The 27,904-nt window shown below is 58.0% G+C and overlaps 1 protein-coding gene across 1 annotated transcript; it reads right to left on the reverse strand.

Moving 5' to 3' along the window:
- Window positions 1-172: 172 nt before the first annotated feature.
- KIF21B (kinesin family member 21B) lies at window positions 173-27,904 on the reverse strand. The gene is made up of 36 exons (XM_009483923.2): window positions 27,806-27,904; window positions 26,570-26,688; window positions 24,944-25,166; window positions 24,395-24,577; window positions 20,910-21,059; window positions 20,538-20,672; window positions 19,987-20,154; window positions 19,367-19,482; window positions 18,564-18,759; window positions 17,979-18,168; window positions 17,801-17,864; window positions 17,097-17,321; window positions 16,712-16,793; window positions 16,100-16,217; window positions 15,599-15,790; window positions 14,716-14,915; window positions 14,437-14,544; window positions 13,924-13,992; window positions 13,302-13,531; window positions 12,753-12,900; window positions 12,461-12,655; window positions 11,553-11,654; window positions 11,249-11,414; window positions 10,889-10,949; window positions 10,504-10,561; window positions 9,786-9,991; window positions 9,238-9,312; window positions 8,984-9,097; window positions 8,249-8,287; window positions 5,489-5,625; window positions 5,006-5,186; window positions 3,942-4,106; window positions 3,329-3,446; window positions 2,409-2,579; window positions 1,712-1,911; window positions 173-417 (listed from the first exon to the last, which is right to left on the reverse strand). The coding sequence occupies exons 1-36, from the start codon at window positions 27,902-27,904 to the stop codon at window positions 363-365; spliced, it is 5,058 nt and encodes a 1,685-aa protein (XP_009482198.2). The 3' UTR covers window positions 173-362.

A 27,904-nucleotide genomic window follows, 5' to 3' on the forward strand; every position in this document is an offset into this window, starting at 1 on the left:
GCAGGAACCAGCCCCGGAGCCAACAGGGACAGAAGAAGCACATCATGGGGGAGGCCATGTGAGCCCATGGTGGCAGGAGGGAATTGGGTGTCTCTGAAAAGGAGCCAAGAAGTGCTGACCCCCAGAAGTCCCGGCAGGTGTTGCAGCAGGGTGGGTGAGAAGAGATGAAACATTTCCTGGTCACTGGAAAACCATCAAGAAACCTCAGTAGGAGGGAAGGTGGAGCTGACAGTGCCCCACAGAGCTGCCTCCTCACAGGAGCTGGCAGTGCTCAAAGTACCAGATGGGACATCATCCACCCCGCTGGGTCAGGCACAAAGACCTTCACCCTCCTGTCATGTCTTCCAGTCTTTCTGCAGTTCCTAGTTCGACCCCGTAGGTAACCTCCTCCCGCTCCAGAGCTTCACTGTCAAGTCACTGAGGAACAAAGGTGAGAGGGACAGCGTGACCCAGGGGTTCCTGCAGGAGCCCCGCAGACACACTGCAGAAAGGCACTGCAAGGAGAAATGCTGCCCACCCCCAGCCTGTGGCAGCATGCAGCCCACAAGACTTCCAGGGTCTTTTCTCTTGGCAGGAGGTTGCCCAATCTGTTTTGGGGAGCAGGCAGGCCCAATGGGGCTCAGCCTCCAGCTCACCCCACTGGCAGTAACTGGGGACAAAGGGAAATGGTGATCTCCAGGGCTGACCCTGACAACAGGACTCCTGCACCCCTTGAATGAGCTCTAACTAGGTCAAAGCAGTGACACTGCAGGGAGCTGCTGTGCTTGGTCTCCCCAGGGCATGGGCTGCTTCAGGGGTGGCTGCTGACTCCCACCCCACCATCCATGCAAGCCACAGCTTCCACAGAGCTGCCACAGCAGATGTGGGCACTCAGCAAGGGAAAAAAAAAGCAGCAAACAAAACAACGTGGGCGTATGGCTGGGACAAAAGGGACAAGTAAATTCTACCAGAGATTTATAAAGTGGGGAAAAAACGCAAAATAGTTTCATACCGTGAAGAAGCAGCTCAGACCAGAGAGAAAGAAAGAAAAAGACAGAGAGAAGCAAAAGCAAGCAACAGAGAGAAAGACAGAGGGAGAAAGAGGTGGAGAGAAAGAGAAAAGGAAAGTAAAGAAAAGACAGAAGAAGAGTGCATGAGCAAGACAGTTAGAAAGAGCAGGAGGGTCAAGGCAGACTAGTAGCACGGCCCTTTATGGCAAGGACGCGTCGTGGAAGGCAAGGGGTGAGCCCAGGCACGTAATTCCATAACTTTACCCGGCAGTCACTGTGGCACAGATGGGAGGTGGGGAGGAGGAGAGACAGAGAGAGACAGAGAAAAAGGAAGGGAGAAAAGGGACATGGTCGAAAAGGGGATATCAGAGTCTTGCTGCCAAAGAGCTCCCCAAGAGCAGCAGCAGATGCCCAGCCCCAGGGGAGAGGGGTCCCTGCGTGGGGGATAACCCGGGGCATCACCACAGTGTGGGCAGAGGACGGCTGCGGGAATAGCTCTTGGCACTGCAGCAGGCAGGCCATGTCACAGGGCAGGCTAAGGTGGGCAAGATGAGATGAAGGAGTGGAGGGTCTAGAAAGCTGCGAGACTCCCCCTTCCCTCCCTCCCTCTCTCCCTGCTCCCTGTCCACTCAGCGCAAACCCACCCAGGCCCGGGGATGACAGTTCAGCCCAGGGGTCTCCCACCCCCAGGGACTCTAGGGAGCAGAAAGACCAGGGCTCACCTGGAGGCAGTGAAGATGTGCTTTGAGTTGGTGCAGATGGCATTGATGGGGCTGTCGTGCCCTTTGATCTCCCCAACCGGGGTGAAGGTGTCCACGTTCCAGACTTTGATCATGCCTCCTCGGCAGGCACTCAGCACCATGGGGCGGCCAGGGATGAAGGCCAGGGCACAGACCCAGTCTTTGTGGGCATTGGGGATTTGCTGTAGGTACGAGCACAGAGTGGAGATCATGACCAACCTCATCTGCAGCACCACCAGCAGCCTCATGCACCCAACCGGGGAGGCTCAGATTCTCGCTGTTGCCCTGGGGCTGATCTGGATTGCAGGGCTAACAATGCAAAGTTAGGAGGCCAAGGGGATGGACTCAAAAGTCAGGGCTTTCTTTGTCCCTTGCGCAGGAGACAACAATCCTGTCTTCAGAGAGGAACACAACACCCGGCACTGCAATTGATGCTGCAGCCTGTGTGCCAGGGGGAGCTGGCAACCCTGAGTGCCCTACAGCACAAACTTATGGGGGTACGGAGCCACCTCGCACACGCACTGCCAGATTCCCAGGAATGGGAGTGCCCTCCCTAGTTAGCTCAGTGCAGGACACTGGCCCCAGGTCCCTGAACAAAGGTCCCCCCAGGCCCCCAGAAGATTGCATTCCTCTGCCCCACGTTACCCCAAGGACCTGTGCTGTACGCTCCCCTACAGACCTGGATAAGTTCCTGCTGCTCCAGATCCCACTTCTTTATGCCGTTGTCCCTGGAGCCGCTGAAAAGAATGTCTCCCTGGATGGCCAGGCACTCGATGCCATCGTAGTGAGGGGGCTCAAAGTTGTGAGTGGGGCCAATATTGCCCACCATGCCCTCAGCAATCTCAAACACCTGGGGGAAAAACAGTAGGTGAAAGACCCCAGATGGCACTGGAAACAGAGTTGATGCTCTCTTGGAGAAGTTGGCCATCACCCTCTGTTTTCTAGGCTCAGGGCACCCAGAGTGATGCTGGAAAGGGGAGTGGGCATTGGCCAGTGGAGGCTTTTTTGGGACTGTGGTCTCTCCAGGGGTCCTGCCACCATCAGGGGAGGTCTGCCACCAGAGACAGCCCCCATTCTGCTCTTTTTACTTGTGGTGAGCTTTCACACACCTCCATGAGCCAAGTTAACAGCTTGCAGCTGTCAGAAGAGTGGGATTCTGCCTCCCCCATCATCTCATCCGTCTTCACTCCCCTGGTGCCAGCTTCAATTCAACCTGCTAAAAACTAGCAAAAACCTAAAAGGGAGGGGCAAGCTCTTGCTGTGCTGGAGCTGTGAATGAGCAGGCACAAAGCATCTGTATCGGGGAGGAGAACTGAGCAGAACAGGGTAAGCTGCTAATCTGGGTCAGCCATAACATGCAAGTACCAGCCACAGAGCCTGAGGGATGAAAGAAATGCAAATCCATCTCCAAGGTGCATTTCTATTGTGGACCAAGCAGAAGGCAAGATTTGGGTTGAGGAGATACGGAAGAACCTCACATGCAGAGGTGAAAACAGAATCCAGGCTCAGATTTCAGGAGGAGAGAAGAGACCTTAGGGGTTGCCAACATCTGGGCTTCCCTATGGGACACAGAGCTCTGCTCTCCAAGGAGGAGAGTACCTTGACGTAGTGATCTTTGGAGCCTGTGACCACCAGGTCATGGTTGCTCGCCGTCTGGTTTACCGTGAGACACATCACAGGCCCGATGTGGCCACTCAGCTTCCCGATGGGCTGCAACCTGAGTTCAATAACATCGGTCAGCCAGCCCCTTCCCAGGTGCTGAAGCTCTTCCAAGGGGCTCTCAGAGGCAGAGACCCCCAGAGCCCTGGAGCCCCCCAGTAGGGGTTGTTCCCTTTGGGGGACTGAAGAGGGACAGCCCTCTTCCTAGTGATGCTGGGGGGAGGAAGGCAGCCTTGGGGCATGCCAACATCTGGTGACAGAGCCTATGCTGCAGCAAGGGGTCAGCAGCCCAGTGCCCACCTGGCAAGGAGGGGGCAAGGGCAAAACCAGAGGGGTACTGCTGCTCATCCCACATGTCTTTCCCCTTCTCCTAAATTCTGTCCAGCTCACGGACAAAGCCCCCACTCCAGGTAGCCCTATTGCTGCTCATCACCCCTTGCGTCCCATTGCTTTCACTTTCCCTGGGGGGGAGTCATTTCAGGCCCTTCTGAGCAGACAGTGTCCACTCAGCATCCATAAGCTGTCCTGCCCACCCCAGCCACTACCCCCTCACCTGCTCAGCTCCCAGATGCGGACGGAGTTACCAGTGGCAGCATAGAGCATGGTGCCAGTGGGGTTGAGAGCAATCTGATTGATCTGGTGCTCCCCCTGCACACTGGTGACAGTGCGGGTGGTGGTCCCAGCACACGCGTCCCCAGAGATCACCTGTCCAGAAGATCTAAGGGAGAGAGAGGTCAAGGGGGGAGGATAAGCAGAGATAAGAGCCACTGAGGCCCCACTGAGGAACCGCATGGGGCTCTTGGCTCCGGGCTGGCACAGGTAGGTCCCACATCGGGGAAAGGCCCTAGGGTTATCACGATCTCTCTGGCCACAGTGGGATCAACAAGACCTCTGTCCCCTAGGCCCATGCCCTCTTTGCAGAGGGAGCCAAGGATGTTGGGTATGTGCATGACATGAAGCATCCTGCCCTGGTTTCCATTTGAGGGCTGCTCTTCTTTCCTCCCACTCCTCTTTGCTTCCTTCAGGAAGAGCTGGCTAGCGGTGGCAGTCAGCACAGGGAGGCAGAGGTATTTGGCCTCTGCACCAAGGGAGAAGCACTTGCAGACCAAGGTAGATGAGCTGAGGCTGGATGGAGAAAAGAGCTCCATGCTGGACTGAGCTGGTAACCCTGCCCTGCCATACTCTCCTAACATTTGAGCCCTGCTCCAGACCAGCAGACCATAGCTACAGCCTGTCCCATGCTCCTTTCTGGTCCTCAAACTCCTCATAAAGATCTGAGTTTCCCACTGGTGAGCTTGTAACAGCCACAATGCTGTTAGGGGCTGTGCCTCCTCTATGGAGCTGCTGGCTCTTTTAGCCATCCCCAGAAGCAGCTGCAAATTTCTTCAAAGCTCTTTACTCTGAGCCTTTGGTGCAGGAAGTCCCCACGGGTTCCCTCACCCCAAGCTCTCTCCCAGTCTCCCTGTTCCGTAAGGATGCAGCACTGCAAACTGGCACTAAAGCAGCTGGTACTTAGCCCTGTCCCCAGCCCCAGTAGGTTCTGGGACTGCCTCTTGCAAAGCCAGAGATGCCCAGAGTGCCCAGGCCCCCCCACAGCTGTTCCCGCCTGCCACATACGTGAGGGTGCGGATGCACCGGGCCGAGTCCCGGATGTCCCACACTTTGATGTACGATGTAGACACAGTGAACACCAGCCCCGTGTGGCTGCAGTATTTGATGGAAACCACGTTGTTTGGGTGACCCTTGAGGGAAGCAATCTCTTGGCCTGTCACCAGGTTCCACATTTTGCAGCTTCGGTCTGCGGGAGGAGGAACATACCCAAGAGTGTCAGGCTGGGAGAGGTCCCTCTGAGGTCATGGTGGCGTGGGGGCAATACCCCTTCTGAGCATTGCGTCCCTGCACCCACAGGGCCAGAGGAAAGGAGCCAGCCAGCCCCAGCACCGGGGCAGTGCAGGGCCAGGCTCAATGCTGAGGACAGGAGAGAGGCCCAGGAGGAACCATCCCCATGGTGCCCAGCACTTCACGTATTCCCCCGTGCCGACCTGCTCCTATGGTGTCTGCAGGTCAGCAACCCCCACATCCTCTCCATCCGTCACGCACCTTTGGACCCAGTGAAAAGCAGCTCGTCGGTGGCATCCAGGCAGAGCACAGGCTTGGTGTGTCCTTCTGCCATGGAGACGCACTGCAGTGGGGCTGTCCGGGCATTCTTGGTGCCACCCACCGGGTTAATGATGCCCCTTGCGTGGGAAAGAAAGAACAAGCATGGTGGGGTATGTGTGGAAAGACACCACACTAACAGTCTCAGGGGCATGGGAGAGCAAGACCTGCCTCACCCCAAGCATCTTCCACCGCCTGGCAGTGAGATGGGCCCCTCCATCTGAACCCAGCATGTCTGAGCAAAGGCCTTTGTGAAACCCTGGGAATCTCCCCAGAAGCAGCCCCTGCCTACTGCCTCTGCACCAACAATGCAGACTGGGAAAGGGGGGCTGCCCAGTAGCCTCTGCTCTCCTGCTGAACCTCTCACAGCTGGCCAGCACAGACCCAAGGAGCCAGGAGACCCAGCTCATCGGTCCTCAGGTCAGTTTGGGACAAACTACACCTTCTGAAGCCAAGTTCTGCTGGGATATATGTTTCACAGAACCAATATCCAGCACCCCAGTTCCTTGGAGGCTGTCAGCCTGCAACTGGTGACATTTGAATACAGGGCCCCACTCCTTTACATAAGACCACAAGGGTGACAAAAGGACAGCACCGGCATTTGCACCCAGCATCCCTGAATGGCTGTGGAAGCCCTGCACTCACCACTGGCTCCGGGCAGGAGAACTGCCAATCTTTCCTCCAAGGAACACCTGCTGCCTCTCTCTCTGCATACAGCATCTGCCAATCCCCTCCACTTTAGCAGTGCTTGGGGTGCTGAGGACCAACAGCCCTACCCTTCCAGACCCAAGTTTGCATGGTCACCAACGGCTCTTCCCAGTTGGCATCCTAAACCACAGCCTCCCCACAGCCGTGGGAACCCGAGTTGTGCTAGTCTCTTCTTACAGGCAGGGAAACTGAGGCACAGGGCTGGAGAAGGGCAGGCCCAAGGCCACATAAGGTTTGCATTAGTCATGAGGACAAACACTGGCTGAACATGAGCCAGCAGTGTGCCCAGGTGGCCAAGAAGGCCAACAGCATCCTGGCTTGTATCAAGAATAGTGTGGCCAACAGGAGCAGGGAAGCGATTGTCCCCCTGTACTCGGCACTGGTGAGGCCACACCTCAAATACTGTGTCCAGTTTTGGGCCCCTCAATACAAGAAAGACATTGAGGTGCTGGAGCGTGTCCAGAGAAGGGCAATGAAACTGGTGAAGGGTCTACAGAACAAGTCTTATGAGGAGCAGCTGAGGGAACTGGGGTTGTTCAGCCTGGAGAAGAGGAGGCTGAGGGGTGACCTTATCGCTCTCCACAACTACCTGCAAGGAGGTTGTAGTGAGGTGGGTGTTGGTCTCTTCTCCCAAGTAACTAGTGATAGGATGAGAGGAAATGGCCTCAAGTTGCATCGGAGGAGGTTTAGATTGGATATTAGGAAAAATTTCTTCACAGAAAGAGTGGTCAGGCATTGGAACAGGCTGCCCAGAGAGGTGGCGGAGTCACCATCCCTAGAGGTGTTCAAAAAACGTGTAGACGTGGCACTCTGGGACATGGTTTAGTAGGCATGGTGGTGTTGGGTTGATGGTTGGACTGATGATCTTAGAGGTCCTTTCCAACCTTAATAATTCCTAGTTTTACTTTCATTAAAAAAATATTCCAGCCACCAAGCCAAGAATCATGAAATTAATTATTACTCTCCCCTTAATTGGTTTAGTGGTGGACATGGTAGTGTTAGGTTAATGGTTGGACTGAATGATCTTAAATGTCTTTTCCAACCTAAATGATTCTATGATTAATTTGGGTTTGGAAATCACATGCATGTGATCTTTCTTTCTCAGTTAGCAGCTGCACTTACAAACTGAAACAGCCCTCCCCTGACCCCTAGTGTTTCTACCAGTCTTGAGGTGACACTCAATCTAAATGGAAATCCTGGTTCCCCACGGTGAGATGTTACCAATGGACATTGCGTTGCTGCCTGACAGCAAACTGCCCAAGGTGATGCAGCACAGACCCATCTGGTACCACCTCCCCAGTGACTGTGGGAACTCAGGACATGGACAATGTGAGGGGACACCCAGGTGCTGGAGGGCTGATGTTCCTAAAGGATGGGAGAAAGGTGGCCCCTTGTGCTGGGAAACCTCCATAGGCAGGAGGGTGCAGCAGGACAAGCCCAGGAGCACCTTAACCCCAAGGTGAGCTCTGCACCACAAACTCACTTGGTTTCTTTGGGAAAGAGATCTACCTACCCAGAACCCAGCACCAGGGAAGCACAGCCAGGTGTGGGGAGCACCTGGAGATATTTGCCTGGAAGATGCTTGCAAGAAGGACACACTGGGAGGGCCCAGGGTTGCTTGTCCCCTTCCCCAGCATCACCCTGTCCTGCTGGAGAGCTGGGGGACAGGATGGGACATGGTGGCGTCATGCTGATAAGAGCGCATCAGCACTGGTGGAGAACGTGCTGCCACCCCAAAGCAGCCAGTGCCCATAGGTGAGCCCAGTGCCACGTTTCCAAGGGCTGATCTGAGTAGGAATGGTTCAAACTTGCAGCTGAGGGGACAGTGTCAGATACTGGAGGTGGCACGCCAGGAGGGAACAGCACACACAAGCTGGGAGGTGCGGGACAGCAGCAAGGTGCAGGTGGAACATGCAGGGACAAGGGAGAGTGGACTCATGAGATGGAGAGGAGGAGAAGAAGAGGAAGGGATAATAAATAGAAAGTTGTCTATACCTCAGCACCTCCGAGACAGAGGAATCGCTGTCATCAGACCTAGGGGCAGAAAATTAGCAGGATTATGGGGGAGAAAACCCAGACTAGAAGAGGCAGCAGAGGAGTCAGAGATGGAGGATTGTTATTGCATCCAAGCTAGGGTAGGACAGAGAGGAGGAGGAGGAGGGGAGAGAGGGAGAAAGAGAAGCATACATGGAGAACCAGGGGAGAGGGCAGAGGAGCAGGACAGCATGTGAGGATCAGACAGCAGGTCTTCATCAGGGAACGTCAGTGCTGCTAGCAATGCTCCAAGATGAGGGCAGCTGCCCGACCTGCTGCAGGGGGAGCTGGGAGGCTGGAGCAGCATTTGTGGGTTGGTGCCAGTCCTTCAGCTTCCTGCGAGCCCCCATCCCACCTCACCCCATCCTGCTCCATAGCCTTTTCCAGTGGTCCAAGTCTGGCACTGCTGTGTCTCCAAGTAGGGCTTAGCCAGAGGCCAGGACTGCGAGCTCCTGCAAGCGGCCACCTCAGAGGAGACACACAGCAGGCACGACAGGGCAAAGGTCCAGCATGGCTGTTGCAAACCATCTGTTCCCTCATGGAGAGGAGCAGGGAGTGAAAATGGTGGCAGGAGGCTGGCCTGGAGCTGATCCAGGTCCTGTGCTCCTACACCCCACCGTGGGACCTGGTACATGCCATTTGCTGTTATGGTATGGGTCGCCCTCACTCAGGCCCTCCTGCCGCACCAGGACTTACTTATCCAAGGTAGACCCCTGGCTCTGGTTGCTCGTGAGACGAGAGAAGACATTGCGGTCGTTGCGTGGACGGGTGGGTGGGGATGAGGGAGGCGTGAAGCCAACATCTGCAGGCCTGAGCCAGGAAGGATTAGAGGGACACGTGACTTGGGAACTGGTCACCTGGCAGCTACCTGGCATGCCAGGACCCAGCAAGAGCTGGCCCAGCCAGCCTCTCCCTGCCCATGTCACCATTTCTCCAGCTCCCAAGCTCACCTGGCAGGTTGTCCACGGTCATAGGATTTCCTCCTTGTCAGAGGTGAAGTGTCCGAGCCACGAGATTGCCTGGGACTAAAGCAAGTGAAACAGAGAGCAGTGGGTGCCTGCCCCTCTTGCTGGGATCCCTCCATGCTGAACACCCATGTCCTTCCCCAGCAGACCAAATGGAGAAGCTGGGCTGCCCTGGTGTCACAATCACAAGATCAGAGGATGCCTTCAGTCATCCCTTGAGCGCGGAGGCTTTTGGCAACCTAAGAAGCCTCCAAGAAGGCTGATAACCCAGGGCAGTGAGTTGGGGACCCTCACACACCCCCCTTCTTTCCCTCCTGGAGTACCCTTCTCTCCATCTGCAGAGGATACCAACATACTCCTAGACACTCCCCAAGTCCCACTGGAGAAATCCACCACTGGTTGCTGCAGACAAGCCTGGACAGATGCAGAATTGGGCTCACCCTCACTGCTCTGCAACTCCACAGCCAGTGTACAGCTTCCCACCTGCTGGCTCATGCCTCCCAATGCCCAAAGACCCATCACCCCATGCTTACAAGGTGCTTCCTCGTGTGGGCAGGCTGATCGTGCGTGACACCTTCTCCTTGTAATAGGGGTCTCGGATGGAGAAGCTGATCCCATCCTCTTTGATCTCCATGAGAGATGCCAAGGACTTGGTGATGTTCTTGGTGGAGACATCCAGTGTGGGTCCTAGACACTCAGCAGACACTGCCTTCATCTGCCCCGAGAGCTTGGGCTCTCCCTAGAGCAGGGCAGAGGGCTCAGACACAGGCAGCACAGGGGGAGGACAGCAGGAGCAGCCACAGAGCTGTGGGGTGGAACAGCTCGTGCTCTCTGGCCACAGGAGGTGGGTTCCCCCTGCATCACGCTGGGATGCCTGTCACAGTGCTGGGTCTCCATACTCTATGCAAATGTGACAGCCTTTGCAGAACAACGGGCGCTTTCCTCCACCTTTGCCCACAATGGATGCAGCACTGCACAGGGACCTCCTTGGTGCCCACTCAAATCTGTAGGGTATTGGCTGATGCACTGGATGTTTCCCAAGTCTCTGGTGCTTCAAAGGGCCACAGGACCAGGAGGCTCCCCCTTGCCTAGAGCTGACCCCACCCAGAGACCAGCCATACTGCCTTATGCTAAGCCTGGCTCTCCAAAGGTCAGACTGCAGTGCGGAGGCCTGAAGCATCACTGAACAACATGCCCTTCCATCCCTTCTCCCATTCCCTGCGACAGGGCCACATGGAAAGACCAACTAACCTTGAACTTGAAGTCATCTTGGCTTGCTGAGCCCTTCATGGTGAAACACTGGGAGATGCTGCAAGGAGAAGGGAGCAAAGATGGATCTTCAGTGCCAAACTCCTTTTAGAGAGCTGGCTGCCGCTGGCCCACCAGACTCCTTGGGTCACCCCCTGCTCCCCAGCACGCTTTCTCCAAGGGATGACCTAGTCTTCACATCCTGCTGGGGTGTCTAAGAGACATCTCTGCTCCTCTCCTCAAGGGCTGGGCACCACAGGAAAGCTTAGGTGGGGCTTTGTTCATCCATGTCCATCTGCGAGGTCCCATGGGTAGCACCAGACATACTACCCCACCCCTGGCTTCCCCAGCCACCACCAGCTCAGGCAGGGCTAGGCTGAGCGCTCACCTCCCATCTGAAGCCAGGCTGAACTCTGAGACCTCCTCGTCCGTGCTGGTGTAGCCATTCTCTGTGCAGGAGGGAGACAGCACATCAGCAGCGCAGAGGGGACCCCATCATGCCAAGCCCCATCCGAATGGCGTGGTGGAGGGGGCAGCCCGGGCAGCTGGGGGCGGGGACCCGGTCCTCGTCCCTGTTGCGTGGTGGCTGGAGCACACATCCCCACACAGCATTGCCCTTGGAGCAGCCCTGGGCATGCTGGTCCCAGCTGTGGGACCTCTAGGTGTTTCCTGGGGGGCTGGCATGGGTGGGCACCTCGCCCCACAGGCAGCATGCCTGGCCCGAGGATGCAGCAGCCCTGGGTCCCACCTTGCTGGACATTGTAGATCAGGGCCTGCAGCTCAGGGTGTGACTCGGCCTTCTCCCGCAGGGCGTCCAGGATGGTGTGGTTCTGTGAGGAGCTGGTCATGTCCGTCTGCCGCAGGCGCCCCTCCAGCAGGCGGATCTGGGCATCCTTCTGTGCCACCTGCAGCCCCTGGGGAAGGATGGCCACGCTGGGCCTCAGGCAGGTGTCTCAGGACCCCACCACCAGGTCCCCACCCTGGCACCCTGCTCCCCTCCCCAAGCTACAGGAAACCCCATCGTGCATCTGGGTCCCGGCTTGGCCTCGCACCTTGTCAATAGAGGCCTTCAAGAAGTTATCCAGCAGAAGCCGGGCTTCGGCCAGGGAGCAGGAGCTGATCACCACTGAGGTGTCCGTGGAATCCAGCTCCTCCTGAAATGTGGAGGGACGGGCGTTGGATGCTGCGGGGGAGCTTTGCTGCTGGGCGTGGGATGGGCAGAACAGGTACCGCAGCCATCACAGCACCTCCACTGCCCTGCCAGCACTGCTCAGTCCTGATATGCGCTCTCCTCAGTCTGCCCAAGTGGCTGCTGGGGAGATCCAGCCATGGAGATGGCCAATGCAACCTGAAGGGCTTCTGTGTTGCTACAGGAATCCTGGTGCCAAAACTTAATTAGACCCTAACGTGCAGACACCAGCCTCAACTGAATCCACAGCAGATCAGGTCGCCAGCCCAAAGGCTAGTGTGAATTAACAACAGCCCCTTCTTCCCCGGCAACCTAGGTAACAGCTGGGGACAAGCCTGGGACAGCACACAGCCTCCAGCACAGGCTGCAACCAGTAGAGGGGAGCCAGGAGCTGCACAGTGTCTCTGTGGCATGCCCAGTGTCAGAACTGGACACAAAACCTGCAGGGTTTCTGCTGGAAAAAAACCCAGTCCTCCCCGGGATGTTTCCAGCTCATGGGCAGGACTGGGGCTGCAGCTTCCCTACATCCTGGGGTGGTGGGTCACGGGGCACCAGCAGCCTGTCCATGGATGTGCAAGGACCTGGCAGCACTCCCCTCCACAATTAGTCACCTAATGAGAAGTGACTGTGGGGGTGTAGCCCCACCGAATGTGTCACACCGCTCAGAGGAGGACTCTGGGGTGCCCAGCTTGGCCATGCCCAAGGACACCCTCACCTCCCAGGGATGCTCCTGCTCTCTCCCTGCCAGCTGGGCCCAATCCAGCCACCCACCTTGGTCTCCTCGATCTGCATGATGGTGGCCTGGCAGTCAGAAATGCTATCGTTGATGTAGTCAATGTTGGCCCCTAGGACCTCGATCTCCTCGTTCAGCTCCTGCAGCCCTTTCTGCTCCTTGGGGCTCTCTGCCTGCAGTTTCGCCCTCTTACCCAGCAATGCTTCCTGCAGCAGCGCCAGCTCCTCACGTTTCTGAGGGAAAAGGGAGGTGGACTGGCACAGTTGACACAGCTGTCCCCCTGCCCTGCACCCACCACCGAGCCCTCTCTGTCCCCAGCGCCACCATCACCTTGATGAGCCGCTCCATGTCAGCCTCCAGGTTGACGATGGTCATCCTCTGCATGACGATGTCGAAGATGCGCCGCTCCAGTGACTGCCACTTGAGGCGGGCGGCTTTGCTGAAGGTCTGGCTAGCCCCCTTCTTGGGGAACTTCTTCCTACAGCCAGAGGGGAGAAGAGGCACATGGGTGACCGGCCTGGAAAGCTGTGCTTACCCCAAAAGGATGCCTGGGCTCTGGGTGGCCATGAGCAGAGGAGGCCTCCGCATTGTTTCTGGATTGCCCAACTTTTCCATTGCCCCTTAGCAAAAAGAGGGACAAGAGATGAGACCAGCAGGGTTTGTGCCGTGGCATTTAATGCTCGTGGAAGGCCAGCACTGGGCTCAAGCCCAGGTGACTGTCAGTCACACGCTACCAGCACAGCCTGTCACTGGGTCAGTGGTCTAACGTGGCCCAAATGCACAATAAGAAGCTGGCGTTCAACCTCCACCACCAGCCAAAAGCCAGACATGGGAGTCCTGGGGTGCCTCATCACCCGTCTGCGCAGCCCCTGCCCTGACCTGGCGGGCTGAGCACCATTCACGGAGGATGAGGGGTCTCCCAGGAAGTTGTTGATTTTCCTGTTCCACTGGCGCACGATGCTGGAGACTGAGCGAGCACCAGACTCAGGCTCAGAGGAGGTGGTGCTGGCCGAGACCTCTGCACCTGAGTCCAGCATGGCTGGCTTCTGGCTCATCCTGCCCGCGACCCGGTCTGACATGGGCTTGGCTAGACGGCGCAGCGCTGAGACCTGTCCAGAGGAGGGATGGAGGAGAGGGTGTCAGATGGGCATCCCCAGTCCAAACCTGTCACCGTCACCGCCAGGTCCCCATGGGACCAAGAGTGGCAGCTCTGGAGACCCGAAGCCCCAAGGCCATTTGCACTCCATGGGCTTCTCCCTTCTCCCTCGTAACCCATCCCCTGCCGCCAGGCTCAGCTGCCCCGGGAGATGGGCAATTCCTCTGCTGCCTGCAACCATCTCCCATCTCATTACTGAGCCATAAAAATCCTCCCACCCTTTTGGGAAACCCACTCCCAGAGCTGGCACTGTCTGGAGGATGGGGTGTCTCCAAGCCAAGCGCTGGGGCCAGGGCCCCCATGGGGGCTGGGGGCTATGTGGAGGCAATCCCCCCTGCCCCTCACCTCCTGGGTTTTCCTCCGCAGCACTATTTCCTGCTGCCGCTTCTGAGACTCCAGAGCCCGGATCTGAAACTGCACAAGAAAGAGAGAGAGAGAGACACCCCTGGGGTCCTGCCCAGACACCCCAGTGATGGTCCCAGTCCTGGGGCTCCCACCACCAAAGCTTGGAGCAGTTACTTTGGCATGAACAGTCTCACTTCTGATTTTAACAGCAAGCAGGTTTCCAGCCTTGATGCTGACCCTGATGGCACACTGCCCCCCGAGCATGGCAGGGAGCTCACAGCATCTCCCACAACCACACTGGGAGCTGCAGGAAGCCCTTGGGAGCCATTCTGCCAGGTGTGCTCTACTCGGGTTTTGCGGCCCCCGTGCAGAGGGGCCCCGAGCTTCACCAACTGATATTTATGAGCACCTCAGAGTGTCAGAGGGGGACAAAGACCCACCCCCAGCCAGCTCAGCTCAGCTCCCCCCCTGCACAGGGACACCCAGTGGCATGCGGGCAGGCTGGGCTCTCACCTCCTGCCGGCGCTGCTCCTTCTTGAGCTGCGCGATCTCCCGATTCCTCTTTGTCTCTGCCAGCCGCCTCCGCTGCTGCTCCTCTCGCATCTGCTTCATCAGCGCAACCTGGAACAGGAAGGTACTGCGTGTCGATGTGGGCACCCGACTGTCCCAGGGCACCCACCCACCAGACAGACAGATGTCCTGCACTTGCCAGCAGGAGTGGAAAACATTGCTTCTGAGCAGGGAGCCAGACTTGACCGGGGATGCCCTCCCTGCCCTGGCATGTCCAGGTACCTTTGCCTTCTTCATCTCTGCCACCTCCGCCTGCAGCTTCCTCAGCTCCCGCTCATAGCGGGACTGGTTCTTCAGCAGGCGAGCATGCTCCTTCTGGGCTGCCTGGAGCTTCTGCAGGTCCCGGTTCATCTCCTTCAGCCGCTTCTCGTAGTCTGCTTTGATCTTGTTGGCTTTCTCCTCCGTGTAGCACTCCATGGTGCCTGGGGGAGCAAGGAGAGGGCTTGCGATGGCCACACACCCCAGGCTCCTCCTGCACCTACACACCCTGCCTGGACGCACAGGCACTGCTCCCTCCCCATCCCACCAGACCCGTCCCTCATCCCTCTGCTCTGGCCCCATCACAGGCTGGGGACTATCTGGGGGCACCTGCTGGAAGAGGTGGGTTAGGGCTCAGCACAGGGTGGGGACAGTGGGTTACAGCACAGTTGCTGGGTTGAGAGGAGATGCAGACCTAGACCTACAGCCATGTGCATGGGTGATCCTGCCCTGCTGAGCCTAGAAATCAGCTACATCACTAGGTCTTTGGGGTCTTCATGTGCCCCTCAGCACCTCAGTTTCCCCAAGCGTTCCCACATCTCATGAAGTGGTGCTCAAGACTAGAAGAGGCTTTGCCTCGCCATCCTCTCCAGCCACCTCTCCAGCACCAGTGGGGTCAGGAGCTCTTCAGCTGACTAGTCCCACCCCTATGGCAAGAGAAGCGGCATCTCAGGGGTCCCAGGGGCTCAGCCAGAGGCAGGGGGATGGCGAAGCTCTACCAGAGCCAGTGTTGCAGGCTAAACCACGACAAGGGGGTAGATGCTTTGGCTCTGAGTCAGCTGGGCAGGAGCAGGGACTGGGGCCCGACACTGTGGGGATGGGATCCCATGGACAAGGTGGTTCTCACTCAGGTTCTGCAGGACCCGATCCCGCTCCAGCTGTGTGTCCCGAATCTTGTTCTGCAGCAGGATCAGCTTCTCCTCGTACTGGTGCTTGAGGGTCTGCAGGCGCCGCTGGCTATTCTCCAGCTCATCAATCAGCTTCTGCTTGATCTCTATCTCACAAGTCAGATCCGCCAGATCGGCCTGGAAATTCACGGCTGGAGGCCAGTGGGAGACAGTCAGGCTGGGAGGGATGTGGAAGCATTGCTCCCATGGCCTCGCTGAGCCACAGCACAAGGAGAGGGCAGAGGGAGCCCATGGGAACCCACACTGCGGGGGAGCGGCAGCACCCCAAAGAGCGTTGAAGACTCCCTGCAGCAACCCTGGTACTTTTCCAAGCCCCCCAGAGGAGTCATGGCTGGGGCATCCCAGTGGACTCTCCCTTCCCAGGACCAGAGCTCAGTGCCAGGAGACACAAGCAAATGCACCCCCATATCCTGGGCTGCATGCGTGGCTCTGCGCTTTACCCTTCTCCTCTGCATCTGAGTCCGAGTCCACCAGGCTCTCTTCACTGCCCGAGTCCTCATCTTCATCCTCACGTCCATCCTCTTCCTCACAGCCGCTCTCATCCTGTTCCTCCTCTTCCTAAGAGACGAGTGCCTAACCTCAGCTTGCAGCATGGCCTTGCCTTTCTCTCTGGAGCTCTTCCCTCCTCCAGACTTGAGCTCACCCCACAGCGATGGGCTGCAGCCCCCACAATGGGACTCAGCCTCCCATGCAGGATGCCCAGGGGCTGCAACACCATTTCTGGACCCCCAGCATACACTGTTGAGAGGAGCAGCTCTGTGCCCCATCCATCCTTGCATCCATTCCCTCCCAGCAGAGTAGCACTGCATCGCCCAACCCCTATTCACCTATGCTTATTGAAACCAAGCCCAAAAAGATGTGGGCTCTCACTCCACAGCAGGGCTGGCTGGGGAGCATCCAGCTCCCCCCTACTCCAGCATGGAGTCCTCAGCTCCACAATGCCTCCAGCCTGCTTGCAGGGCCAGGCTAGGCTTGGTCCCTCTCCCACATGGGCGATGACAATGCTCCACACCCAAACGCCCCCCCTCAGTATGAGCACGAAGCTCGCTCACCTCTTCCACCTCGTTCTCATCTGTCTCTTCCCCGTTGTCCTGCTGCAGTTTCTGCCGCTTCTTAAATGCTTCCTTCTCTGGGCTGGGGGAGAGCAGAGGGCTGCTGGTGAGTCCCAGCATGGGAGAGCCCGGGGACGGGTCCTGCCGGGCCCCCCCTCGCCTCGTGCTTTTGGACCCTTTGGGGAAAACAGCCTCCGGGATTGTGTGGTGGGTGAAAAGGAGACAAAGGACAAGGCAGCACTGGGAGGGGAACCCAGGTGTCTGGGCTGTCTCAGTGCTCTGCTTTAGCATGGATAGGGGAAGCAGGATAACTGACCCTACAACGACAGACAGGGACCGACATGCAGCCTCCCCCTTCCCAACATCGCACAGCAGCTGCCTTCACCTTTTCCTCTGCTGCCTCCTCTCTTTCTTTTTCAGGCGCTCCAGGTCTTGCTTGGCCCGTCGGAGGACATCGGAGGCCTCTGTCTCCACCGGAGCTGCGGGGCTGCACAGGCCACCCAAGCCAGATGCTGGGGACGAGCCCATGGAGTAGGGGGGTCGGGCAGAGGCACGTGAGAGGCTGCGACGCAGAGACTCATTCATGGACTCGCTCTCCAGCAGCTTCGTCCTAGGGAGTAGAGACAGGATGTGATCAAAGCGGGGACATCCCACTGTCCCCAGAGGAAGGGATCTTGCCTGGTTTTAGGATGGTGTAAGCCAGGGACAGAGTCACCACAAAGCCATTCCCATTCATGTTGGGATAGAAGGTCAGCATGCTGCAAGACAGGGCCCCAGGATTGCGGAAGAGACTGGGACAGACCCAGCTTTCAGGAGGCCAGCAGTCCCTGGGAGACACCAGGCACTCCTGCCAGGATCTCCCCCTCCACTGACGGCCACACAAAGGATGACGATGGCCAAAGCACTGCCCAGTACCAAGGCTGGGACTCCCACAGCCCCAGTGGTCTCGGCTGCTACTCCTTCAGGGCTTACGACTAACCCCAGTGACACTGGACGATGGAGCTGTGGGCCGCACCTGGGCTCAGACCCCACCATGCACCTGCCAGCGCGTGGACCCCGGTGACCCACCAGCCCCCATGCCTGGCTCACCTCAGCTCTTCAATCTCCCGGATGTAGTTCTGGATGAGGGCACCAATGGCTTCATTACCGTCACCTGGAGGAGCAGAGGCGTGGGTGGATCAAGGCGAGACATGGGCTGTACTGGAGCACCCACCCCAGCTATGCTGGCTGGGCTGACCCACCACCCCACACACTAGCCCAGCCTCACCTGCCTTGGCCAGCATCAGATTGGCCTCCTGGCTCATGAGCTGGGTGACCCTGCTGTTGATAGCATCAATGGCCTCCTGCATGGCCTTCACCCGCATGCGCAGGGCACTGTTCTCCTTCTGCAGCATGGCATTCTCGCGGAAAAGGTCACTGTAGCCCTCTGAGCCATCCTCCCCAATGACACGCTTGCCCTGTGGGGACAGGAGGGGAGTCCCTGAGAACAGGGCGAGCTGGGACATTGGGGCCCACCACTGCATCCCTGGGGGCAGACGCAGCTACCAAAACAGGGGCAGGGGCAAATCTAAGGACCAGGAAGGCCTGAACTCAACAGGCGGAGGGTGAGAGATGCTTCAAAGCTTCTCCCTGCCTCAGCATCCCCAAGAGACTTGCCCAAGGTCCTACCTGTGACAGGGCAGGAGCTGAGCCCCTGTCTCTTGACCTCTCCTAGCAATTACCCCTATCAATAGGGGCAGCACACGGTAGGCAGGAGGGTCTTTCCCGCTAAAACCACCCCAATTCAAACATGAGGAGGAGGCTTTCTGCTCCTGCCTCCATCCCACCTCTGCAGGCTCGCTTGGCCACTCACCGCCTTGTACTCCATCAGCTCCATCTGCAGGCGGGCAATCTCAGCCCGCAGGGCACTGATCTGCTGACTTGTCTTGTCCTGGTTCACCACCACCTTGTTCTTGATGTTGCGAGCCCGGTTGGCATACTTGAGCGTGTTCAAGGTCTCCATGAAGTCCCGGTCAGATGGGCTCACACAGGCGATCATGATGGTTTGGCTTGGGGAGGTGAAGGTCAGGGTGAAAGGACAGTTTCCCCCACCCCACCCCAACTCGGCACCTGGAAACCTGGGACCCAGTACAGGCCACACGCCCCCAGACACTCATCCTAGGCCCTTCTGTGTTTTACAACCAAGGTATAAACTGGGTTCAGTCCCTCCCAGAGCCAGAGCACCAGTAAGACCCCACGAGCAACACATCACACAGCACTGAGCAAAGCCAACCTCCACCACCCAGACCACACACACCAGGATGGCTGGGGAAGAACGGGCTCTTTGGAGAAGCACATTCAAAGCAGGCAGGGAATTCAATCCATCCCATGCTGGGCAACACCACCTGCCAAGTCCCAGATCTTCAAGGGCTCCAGAGTCTTTTGCATCAGCTAATTCTGCCAAAGCTGGCTAATTGCGCCTGGGACTCATGAGAAGCCAAAGTCTTTACATCTGCAAAGTCATGCACTGCCTGCCAGGAGGCATCCCCTCCCCAGTGGGCAACCCCTGAGGCATTTGAGTCCTGAAATAGCTCCTACGTGGTTCCATAGACCCTCGGCCCTATTTGCAGGGGCACAGCCCCTGCAGGGCTCAGTCCTGGCCTGGGACCCCCTTACCTGTTGCCCCCGAGGGAATCCTGCAGCAGGCGGGTGAGCTTGGAGTCGCGGTAGGGCACATGCACAACTTTCTTGCTCTGGTCTCCGAGGGCACTAATGACGTTCCCCAAGGCCAGCTACCAACACAAAGAAACACCCCCCCACCCCAAATACAGCTCCTGTTGAGAATATAGCCATCACGTAGCCAGCACATCAGGCCTGGGGTGTGTGCTGTGGCACAGGTTTGGGGTGCAAGAGGTGGTGGCATGGGGCTTCCCTTGCCAGTCTCAGCATTCCCGCCCTTTCCCTGGGCTGTGCCTCTCTCCCACATGCAGCATCAAGCCCTGGACTTTTTTTAAGCTTAAGTCAGCAGACCTTGGCCTTCTGGGGACTTGCATCCTTGTGCCCAGCTGTACCCCTCCCCAATGTCCTGCCCTCAGCAGCAGAGCAGTGCCCTCACCCCTGACATTTTGGATTGTGCACATTCCTGCCTACAGGGCCAGGTAGCATCAACGCCAGCAGAGACAACAGCAACCCCAACAGCCCGGAGCAGCTCCAAGCAGGACCCAAAGGTGACCCAGGTTCCCCCAGGCAGGCCCTGCCTCCCCTCTCCCCTTGCACGTCAGGGCCCAGGGCCGTACCAGCCCGCAGTTGATGGAGATGCCTTCCTTTGCTCTCTCGCCAGTAGCACCCGTTCGCTTCAGCCTCTCTGAGCCAGCCAGGTCTACGAAGTGAAACTTGGCTGTGAGGGTCTCATACTCGGTGGTGGGCTGGGCTCCGTCCAGGAGGCTGGTCACCTCCCCGTTCACCTGTGGCCACGCACACATGGAGAGGGTCACCACCACGGAGCCAGAGCAGGCAGCAGCTCCCTTGGCCCCACTCAGATGTCAGCATAAGCCTGAGCATTCACCCTCCACATCCAGCCCCTCAAGGATGGGGGAGAGGATGCCAAGAGCAGCTTGCTCTGGGCCATCCCTTGGGCCAGACCATCCCTGCCTTGGATGAGGCTATTCCAGGGCAGACCTCAGCTCCCATTAAATGCTAACGCTGGCCATGACTGGAAAGCAGCAAGACAAAGCCCTGCCTCTCTTTGCAAGACTTCAAACCCTCTCCCCTTTCCAAGGGACCCCCACACATTGCCTGGGTATCAGATGCAGCAAAGGCCCAGCCAGGAGGCAGGAGCACATCTCACCAGCTCCGGGCGGGTGCACACTCTCATCTGGCACAGGTGAATGGTGAAGATGGCGTGGGACCGGGAGCTCTGCACATTCATCTGGGTGCTGGCGGTTGTGCGGGAAAGAGCCCCCTGCTTTAGGCACTGGATCAGCTGCAATGACGTGGGGCATGGAAGAATGAAACCTTGAAGCACCCCGCTACTGAGTCAGGACAGCACCCTGCTGCAGCCCCACGGGCACACCGATCTCTCCCTGCATCACACCGGGGCTGCTCTGTCCCATCCCAAGTGAGATCCCCCCCTCACCTGCCTGTCCCCACATAGCATGTCCCTGGCCAGTGGGCACCCAGCTGCCATCCCTTCTCCATGTCTGCCCCGACCCACACTCACCTCATCCTGCGAGCTGATGAGGCGCGATGTGACCCCTGTGGTGTAGATGCTCCCACTGGCATCCTCATGGATTTTGATGTTGGATTTGCGGTGGCGCACATCAGGGTCACGGGCACTGTCAAACAGGTCCAGGATCTCCTCGTTGTAAAGCTGAGTGGGGTGGAAGTGGGTGCAGGGTGAGTAGTAGTAAGCAGGAGGCTGCTAGAGCCCAGCACAGCAGGACCGACAGGAGCTGCCCTCTGCCCTCCTGCTGCTGCAGTCCTGAGAGCCAGGAGGAGAGGCCACACAGCTGGGGGTGCATGTGTGTTCACACACACCTGCACATGTGTGTGCTTAGGCAAGGCTGACCAGGAGAGCTGGTGTGCATGCAGGAGAGGACATGCAAGCATGTGCGGGCAGATAGGAGATGATGCACAGACAAGCTCTGACCTGTATGTGTGGGTACCCCGCTAGGACAGGATGCCCAGAAGGAATGGTGTGTGTGTGCACACGCACATGCGCAGCGTGCATACATGTGCCTGTCTGCCCCGTGAAGCTCTGAGCTGCAGTCTGGGTTGGTTCCAGCTGCCCGACCCTGTCGTGTCCCTGGCCCACACAAGCAGCTGTGCGGGAGTCAGGACACTTTCAGAGCCCTGTCCCCTGAGCCTGAGCGGACACCCGGGAGCTACGCATCCCCCCCAGCCTTCCCAGCTCACCTGGGGAGCTGCAGGCCACATGAGTCAGCAGAGCCCCTCTCCCACCACAGCTCCCTGAGGTCACCTTTGCTGGGTGGAAAGGGGTCAAGGGGGACCAGGGAGAACTGGACAAGCAGGGAAAACCCTGAGGACCCAGAGCTGACAGAGGACGCCCCCATCCGTATCTTGACCCTGCAGCATCCTCTCTCACCCTGGGGTGGAGGGATGCCCCTGCCCGTCTGCCCCCCTGCCCCACCGCTCAGTGCCACATATCACCCTCTCACACCCAAGTCCCAGTACAGAGAGCAAGGTCACCCGAGGACCGCAGGCTCCTGGCCAGCAGAGCAGATCAGGCTAATCCATCCCTGGCTGCCCCAGGTGCAAACAGGCTCCCCAAGGGTTTAAACTCTGCTCTGATAGCCTGCTCCCAGGAGGAGAGTCACAGGACAGGGATCAGCAGTGCCAAATCCTGTACCACTGCTGGGACAGCAGGGTTGGTAACTAGTGCCTGTGCAGCCACATGCCCATGCTGGCACAGGAGAGCCATTATTGCCACAAAACCCTCCCTGCGTTGCCTGGATAAGGGTGGCTGTAGGACAGGTCTCGGTGCAGTGGCACAAGAGCTCCTGGTTTGATGTCTATGCCTGCAGGGTGGACCAGTGGGCAATGCCCTCAAGAGGCTCCAATGGCCTTGGTCACCGGGCCATCAGGCAACAGGTTTTTGCCCTCCCCACATGTAACAGGGCCCTTGGAAAGCCTTCAACCCTCCCCAGCTGGCAGATGGCCCCCCCACCCTTGGGCTGCCAGTGTCCCACTGGGCACAGCTGGCCTGGGGAGCGCAACCATAGGATCATAGAATATCTCAAGTTGGAAGGGACTCATAAGGATCATCAAGTCCAACTCCCTGCTCCTCGCAAGACTACCTAAAAGTAAATCATGTGACTAAATGCATCATCCAGATGCTCCTTGAACTCTGACAGGACTGGTGCTGTGACCTGGCCACGTCCCTGGGGAGCCTGTTCCAGTGACTGACCACCGTCTCAGTGAGGAACCTCTTCCTAATGTCCAATCTGAACTTCCCCCGATGCAGCTTCATTCCATTTGCTTGTGTCCTTTGAGTGGCTTTGAAACACAGCAGAGGAAGCCTTGTTCCCATCCTCCACTGCAGCCACTGGACAAACATCCCTGAGGCTATTTTGAGAGCCAAAGCCACCAGGGGTCAGAGGTGGTGAAGAGAGAGAAAGGCTACAGGAAATCCCCACGGCAGCTGATGTGACCCCATGCAGGGCCACTACTCCGTCACCCCCAGGTGCTCTTGGGGTTGCGTTGGACATCTTGGTCTGCAGAGACACTTCCTAGGATGGCCTGGGACAGAGGCAGCACAGGCATCCCCTCCCCAGAGTTCATCCTTCACATGTCCCAACCCCAGCTAACAGGTCACCCAGCTCCTTGGGGCAGTGTCAGGTCATCCCAAACTGAGTGGGAGAAAATGAGGCAAGGGAAACTATAGCTGAACAGCAGAGGATCTCCTAGAGAGACACGGGGGGCTGAGAGGGAAGGGAAAGTGTATTGCATAGGGTGGGGGGGACACACATTGGGCTGAAGGCCAGTATCTGATCCTACAGTCCAGGGAAGGCGGGACTGTAACCCAGCCCCAACAGGGTTAGGGGACTCTCCAGCAGGGAGAAAGCCTGACAAGATTCATCCCCCAGAAGGACTTCAGTACAGGCAGGAAATTGTCCCCATTTCCATCCCAGCCCACAGGTTCCCCAGAGTGGAGCCCCATGAAGCTGAGGATGCATGGGAAGGCAGCCAGGGGCTCACACTGGCCGAGTGGTGGGGAGCGAAGGATGTGGCCAGACACAACAGCACCATGGGAGCTAACAAGGGCTCTGCAGATGGAAAGCTGACTGGGAAGGATTTATCCGGCGAAGAGGTCAGCCCTCCAGGCTAGGAGGTGACTTTGGGCATTGCTTCCCCTCTCCAGGCCATCAACATCTGAAGGAACCCAGATGTGATGGCCACCAAAGCACATGGAGGCAAGACAACAGCACAGGGCCTCTCTCTGCCTGCCTGTCTCCTCTGGGCCGTACCCTAGATCAGGACACCAACCAGATTAAGTTTGTTCAGGAACTCAGCTTTGCTCAACACCACCCTATGTTTTCTCACCAGGGCCTTAAACCAGTTCCCATCTTGAACTTGCACCCCAGGACCAGCCTGCAGGGAAACTGCTGCAGACCCACAAGATCCACAGGCTTTCTGGGACAAACTCCTCCAGGGAAAGAAGCAGTTAACAGAACAGGCTTTTGAAATGGAGAGGCCAAAGCAGCGGCGGGAAAGGATGCAATGAAGCATTCTCAGGGTCAAAGATGCACCAAAGGACATGGGAAATAACACAGCCCTTCCTCAAATCCCCAAAAGAATGGCACTTTTTCCTCTCCTTGTTTCACTGGGAACGCTGGTCCAGACCCAGGGGAGCAGGTACGCTGCTATCCTTGACCTCAAAGAGGAGTAAGGGAGCCCAGAGCCCCCTGAATCTCCAGGGGACCAAGGCACAAGCCCCCTCCCATGGTGGGGGCTCCCTGCAGCCAAGAAAGTGCCACCCTGGCTTGTGGTCATCATAAGGTCAACAACATTCAGGTGCTTTGAATCTCCTCTGCTCTGGCACGCATCCCCAGCCACATGCCTGCTGTGTGGTCCAGCTCAGCTGGGGAGCAGCCAGGACATGGAGGACTCGAGGAGCCCAGGACATGGGAGCTAAGCAAAGGACAGGGCAGGGCCACAGTGTCACCCAGACCCCCTGTCACCCACCTCCAGGAACTGGGCGCTGACTTTGAACTCGGGTGCTGCCACACCCTGACTCTGTGCCGCCCGCTTGCGCTCCTCGATGCCACTGAAGAGGTGGCCGATGGCCCGTGGGATGATGCCCTGCTCATCCTCAGAGATGTTCATGTCAAAGCCAGTGCCCATGGTGTACGTCTTCCCCGCACCAGTCTGTGAAGAGACGGTGAGGGGGGAGCTGGCTGGGCCCTCCCAGGCTCAGCTCTGCCCACTGTGCCCCATACCTCCCCTTGCCACCCCAGGCTCCCCAAACGCCTCTACTGAGCCCCCCGATCCCCACCACACCGGCTCCCATGCTCCCACCCCAGCCCTGCCTCCCTCTCCTCCCACGCAAGGCCATCCCCTGCCCCAGCTCTCACCCAGCCCAGGGATAACTCTCTGTCCCCTCCACACCCAGGAGCTTATACACTCCCCACCCTCCCTAACCTTTGTAGGTGCCATCTCAGCATCCCCAGCACCCAATGCTGCAGGAGAGCCTAATGCCCATGCTAGAGCCCAGGGAGCAGGCAGAACATGTACCTGGCCGTATGCCAGCACGGTGGCATTGTAGCCCTCGAAACAGCCTTCAATGAGCTTGCCCACGCATGTTGTGTAGATCTGCTCCTGCCATGTGTCCAGGTCAAAGACAAAGTCGTAGGTGAAGGCTTTGTCCTTCCCCAGCAGCACCTGGGGCTCGCCAGGTGTCACCGAGGTGCAGATGTGACACCCCTCTATTTTCTCTTTGGACAGCTGGGGACGGATCCTGCAGGAAGAGAAGTGGGCTGAGGGCAGCCTCAGGGCTCACCCCAGTCCTGGGGGACATGAGCCTGGTCCTAAGGATGCAAGCATGGCCCATGCTGGAACCCTGGCTGCTGTGGGCAGGGGACCAGCAGCACCTCTGCCTGCAGTGTGGAGCAAACTGTGCAGGGGACGTTCAACTCCTGCACCCAGCAACAACCTTGATCCATCTGTGGCTGAGAAAAGAGGTTGGTGCATCCCAGTGATGCCACCTCCGCAGCCGAGGTGACAGGCAGGGCTGGGTACCATGGCACAGGCAGACCCGGTAATGACATGCAGCCTGCACTTAAAACCGCCCTTGCACCAACAGCTGAATATGGCCCAGCATGGCCCATATGGGGCCGGCCAGCATCCCCAGGCCTATACTGGCTCATTCACCATCATGCCCCTGGCCAGGCAGCAAGCTCTGGGCTGCACACAGACACTGATCAATACATCAAAGCAGCCCTGACAGGGACTGCCAGGGTACGAGCGGGCAGCCGGGATGCACTGCAGCCAGCCATGCTCGCTTGAGAGGCAGCGAGATCAAACTGTAGTTACAAAAGCTTGAAATGCAAAATGCAAAAACACGACGAGACAGTCCCAGTGCCAAAACAACCGTCTATACCAAACCACCACCCAGCCCGATGGCAGTACCCAGCCATGGACTCGGCAGATGGGAAGGGGACAGGCGAGGCTGTGCTGGGCTCCCGGCTCTGGCAGCATCCCAACCCACTGCATCCCACCCACCGCACTCAACCCCTCCCTGAGAAATTTGGGTGCAGAGCAGCCAGACCCGCACAGGCACAGCTCTGCTTTGGCGCAGGCACTGGCATGTGTTAGGGCTACAGCAGCTCTGGTTTTTGGTGGACGTGCCAGCTGCGGGAAGCTGGCCGGTCCTGGGGGACTCACGGAGAAAGAGGGAACACGGAGCCAAGCACCATGGCAAACAGCTGTCATTAGAGCTAATGACTGCACATCTCCCCTCCCTGGGCGCTTCATAAACACAGCTATTAATTCCTCTGAAGCCGCATCGCTGGCAAGCCGGCGCAGCGACCACAGCAGACGCTTTGCAGATCGGGGCTCTGCACGAGCCACTGCTCCTCGCCAGCCTGGCCGGCAGCAAGCAAAGCCCGGGAGGGCCAAAACCCACTGTGTTTGGGGGGACAGGGTGTCCCCAGTGGGGTGGGAGGCAGTGCGAGCACCCTGCTCACCCTGCCGGGAGCCTGCGCAGCAGACATGTGGGAACAGCTATGTGCGTCCGTGGGTATATTTAGCTCAACAGCCACAATAGAAAGCAGCTTCTGATGTGCTCAGCTCTAGACTCGCGCCTGTCACCTTCCCAGGGTCCCACCCTCCTCCAGGAAAATTAACCCCAGCTTTAATTACTTTTTGACAAACACGATGCACTTCCCCCGCTCCCCACCCCAGACATGCACAGCGACAGCGCCCTCAGGGAATGGGCAGAGGAACAAACTGGAACCAGGGTATTTTTGGGAAATTTTTTCCTCTCAAGAAAAATGAGAACAGGGTTTTCAGCAAAAGATTTCCCCCCACTCTCCCCAGGTGATTAAATATGTGCACGTGGGTTTCAAAGAGAGGATGAGCAGCAGTGTTGGAGAGATGTGTGCACGTGAATTTTCCACCATGCATTTGGGGACCCACCTCGAGCCTGGCCGTGCTGGGCTGTCCCAGCTGTCCACACACCAACATCGATGTCTCCCCACTCCCTCTCCCCAAAGCTTGCTGCCCAGCCAGCACCGAGCACCTGAGGGAACCCATCACGCACCCTGGCTCTCACAGCCTGGGGACCTGGCGGGGCTGGAGGGGACCCAGGTGCCAGCCCTCAACGTGCTCCCCCATGACATCCCATCTCCCCAGGGTGACTGGAGACACAGGAACCTCCCAGGAGGGTCCTGCTCTCCAGGCAATCGGCCAAGCATCACCCGGGGATGTCCCTGGCAGCTGCTGCCAGCTGGCGTGCTACGGACTCCCACTACAAGAGCAGACAAGTGGAGAAGGAGGGCAGGGAGGAGCGCCCACGGTCACCAGCAGTCACATCCCTGCATGGGATGGCACAGAGATGCCACCCAGCATCACAGAGAGATTTACATGGCCACCAAGAGACATCGCAGAGGGTTTCTCTAGGCCAGTGCAGCTGCTCCTCCTGCTCCACAGTGTCCAACTGTCCCAGCTCTCCAACACTGGGGGGTCCCATCCCTGCCCTCCCAGAAGGAACATCACCATGCCAGGCACTGGGCAACATGGGACCCTGGCTGGGCCAGCTAGGTGTTCATGCGTAGTTCAAGTCATGTCTACGCACCACAATACCTCCTCCAAACATGACATAAGCATCTGCAGAACCAGCACAGGTCCTCTCCTTGCCCCTTTCCTCAACCTCACCAGGTGACACTGGGGGAGCTGGCAGTGCTTGCCGTGCTCTGCCTCAGTTTCCCTGCTCTGCAACAGAGATCAGCAGCTTTGGTGGTCACCATCTGAGTGCGTTCTGGCACTCCTTGTCCCAACCTCTACCAAAAAAGATGTCCTGTCTGTCCATGGATCTGCAAGAACTGGGTGTGATGCTGTCAGGGCCCAACCTGTGGGACAATGGAGCCGCTCCCTCACCTGCATCTGGACACAGCTAGCCAACCTGCTCTGCGCCTGGTCATGGGCCACCAGCCAGAAGGACAGCTTGTGCCCCTTGTGCCCAGCACCAGGACCCAT

This window comes from Pelecanus crispus, chromosome 17 (assembly GCF_030463565.1).
Source record: "Pelecanus crispus isolate bPelCri1 chromosome 17, bPelCri1.pri, whole genome shotgun sequence".
Lineage (NCBI taxonomy): Eukaryota > Metazoa > Chordata > Aves > Pelecaniformes > Pelecanidae > Pelecanus > Pelecanus crispus.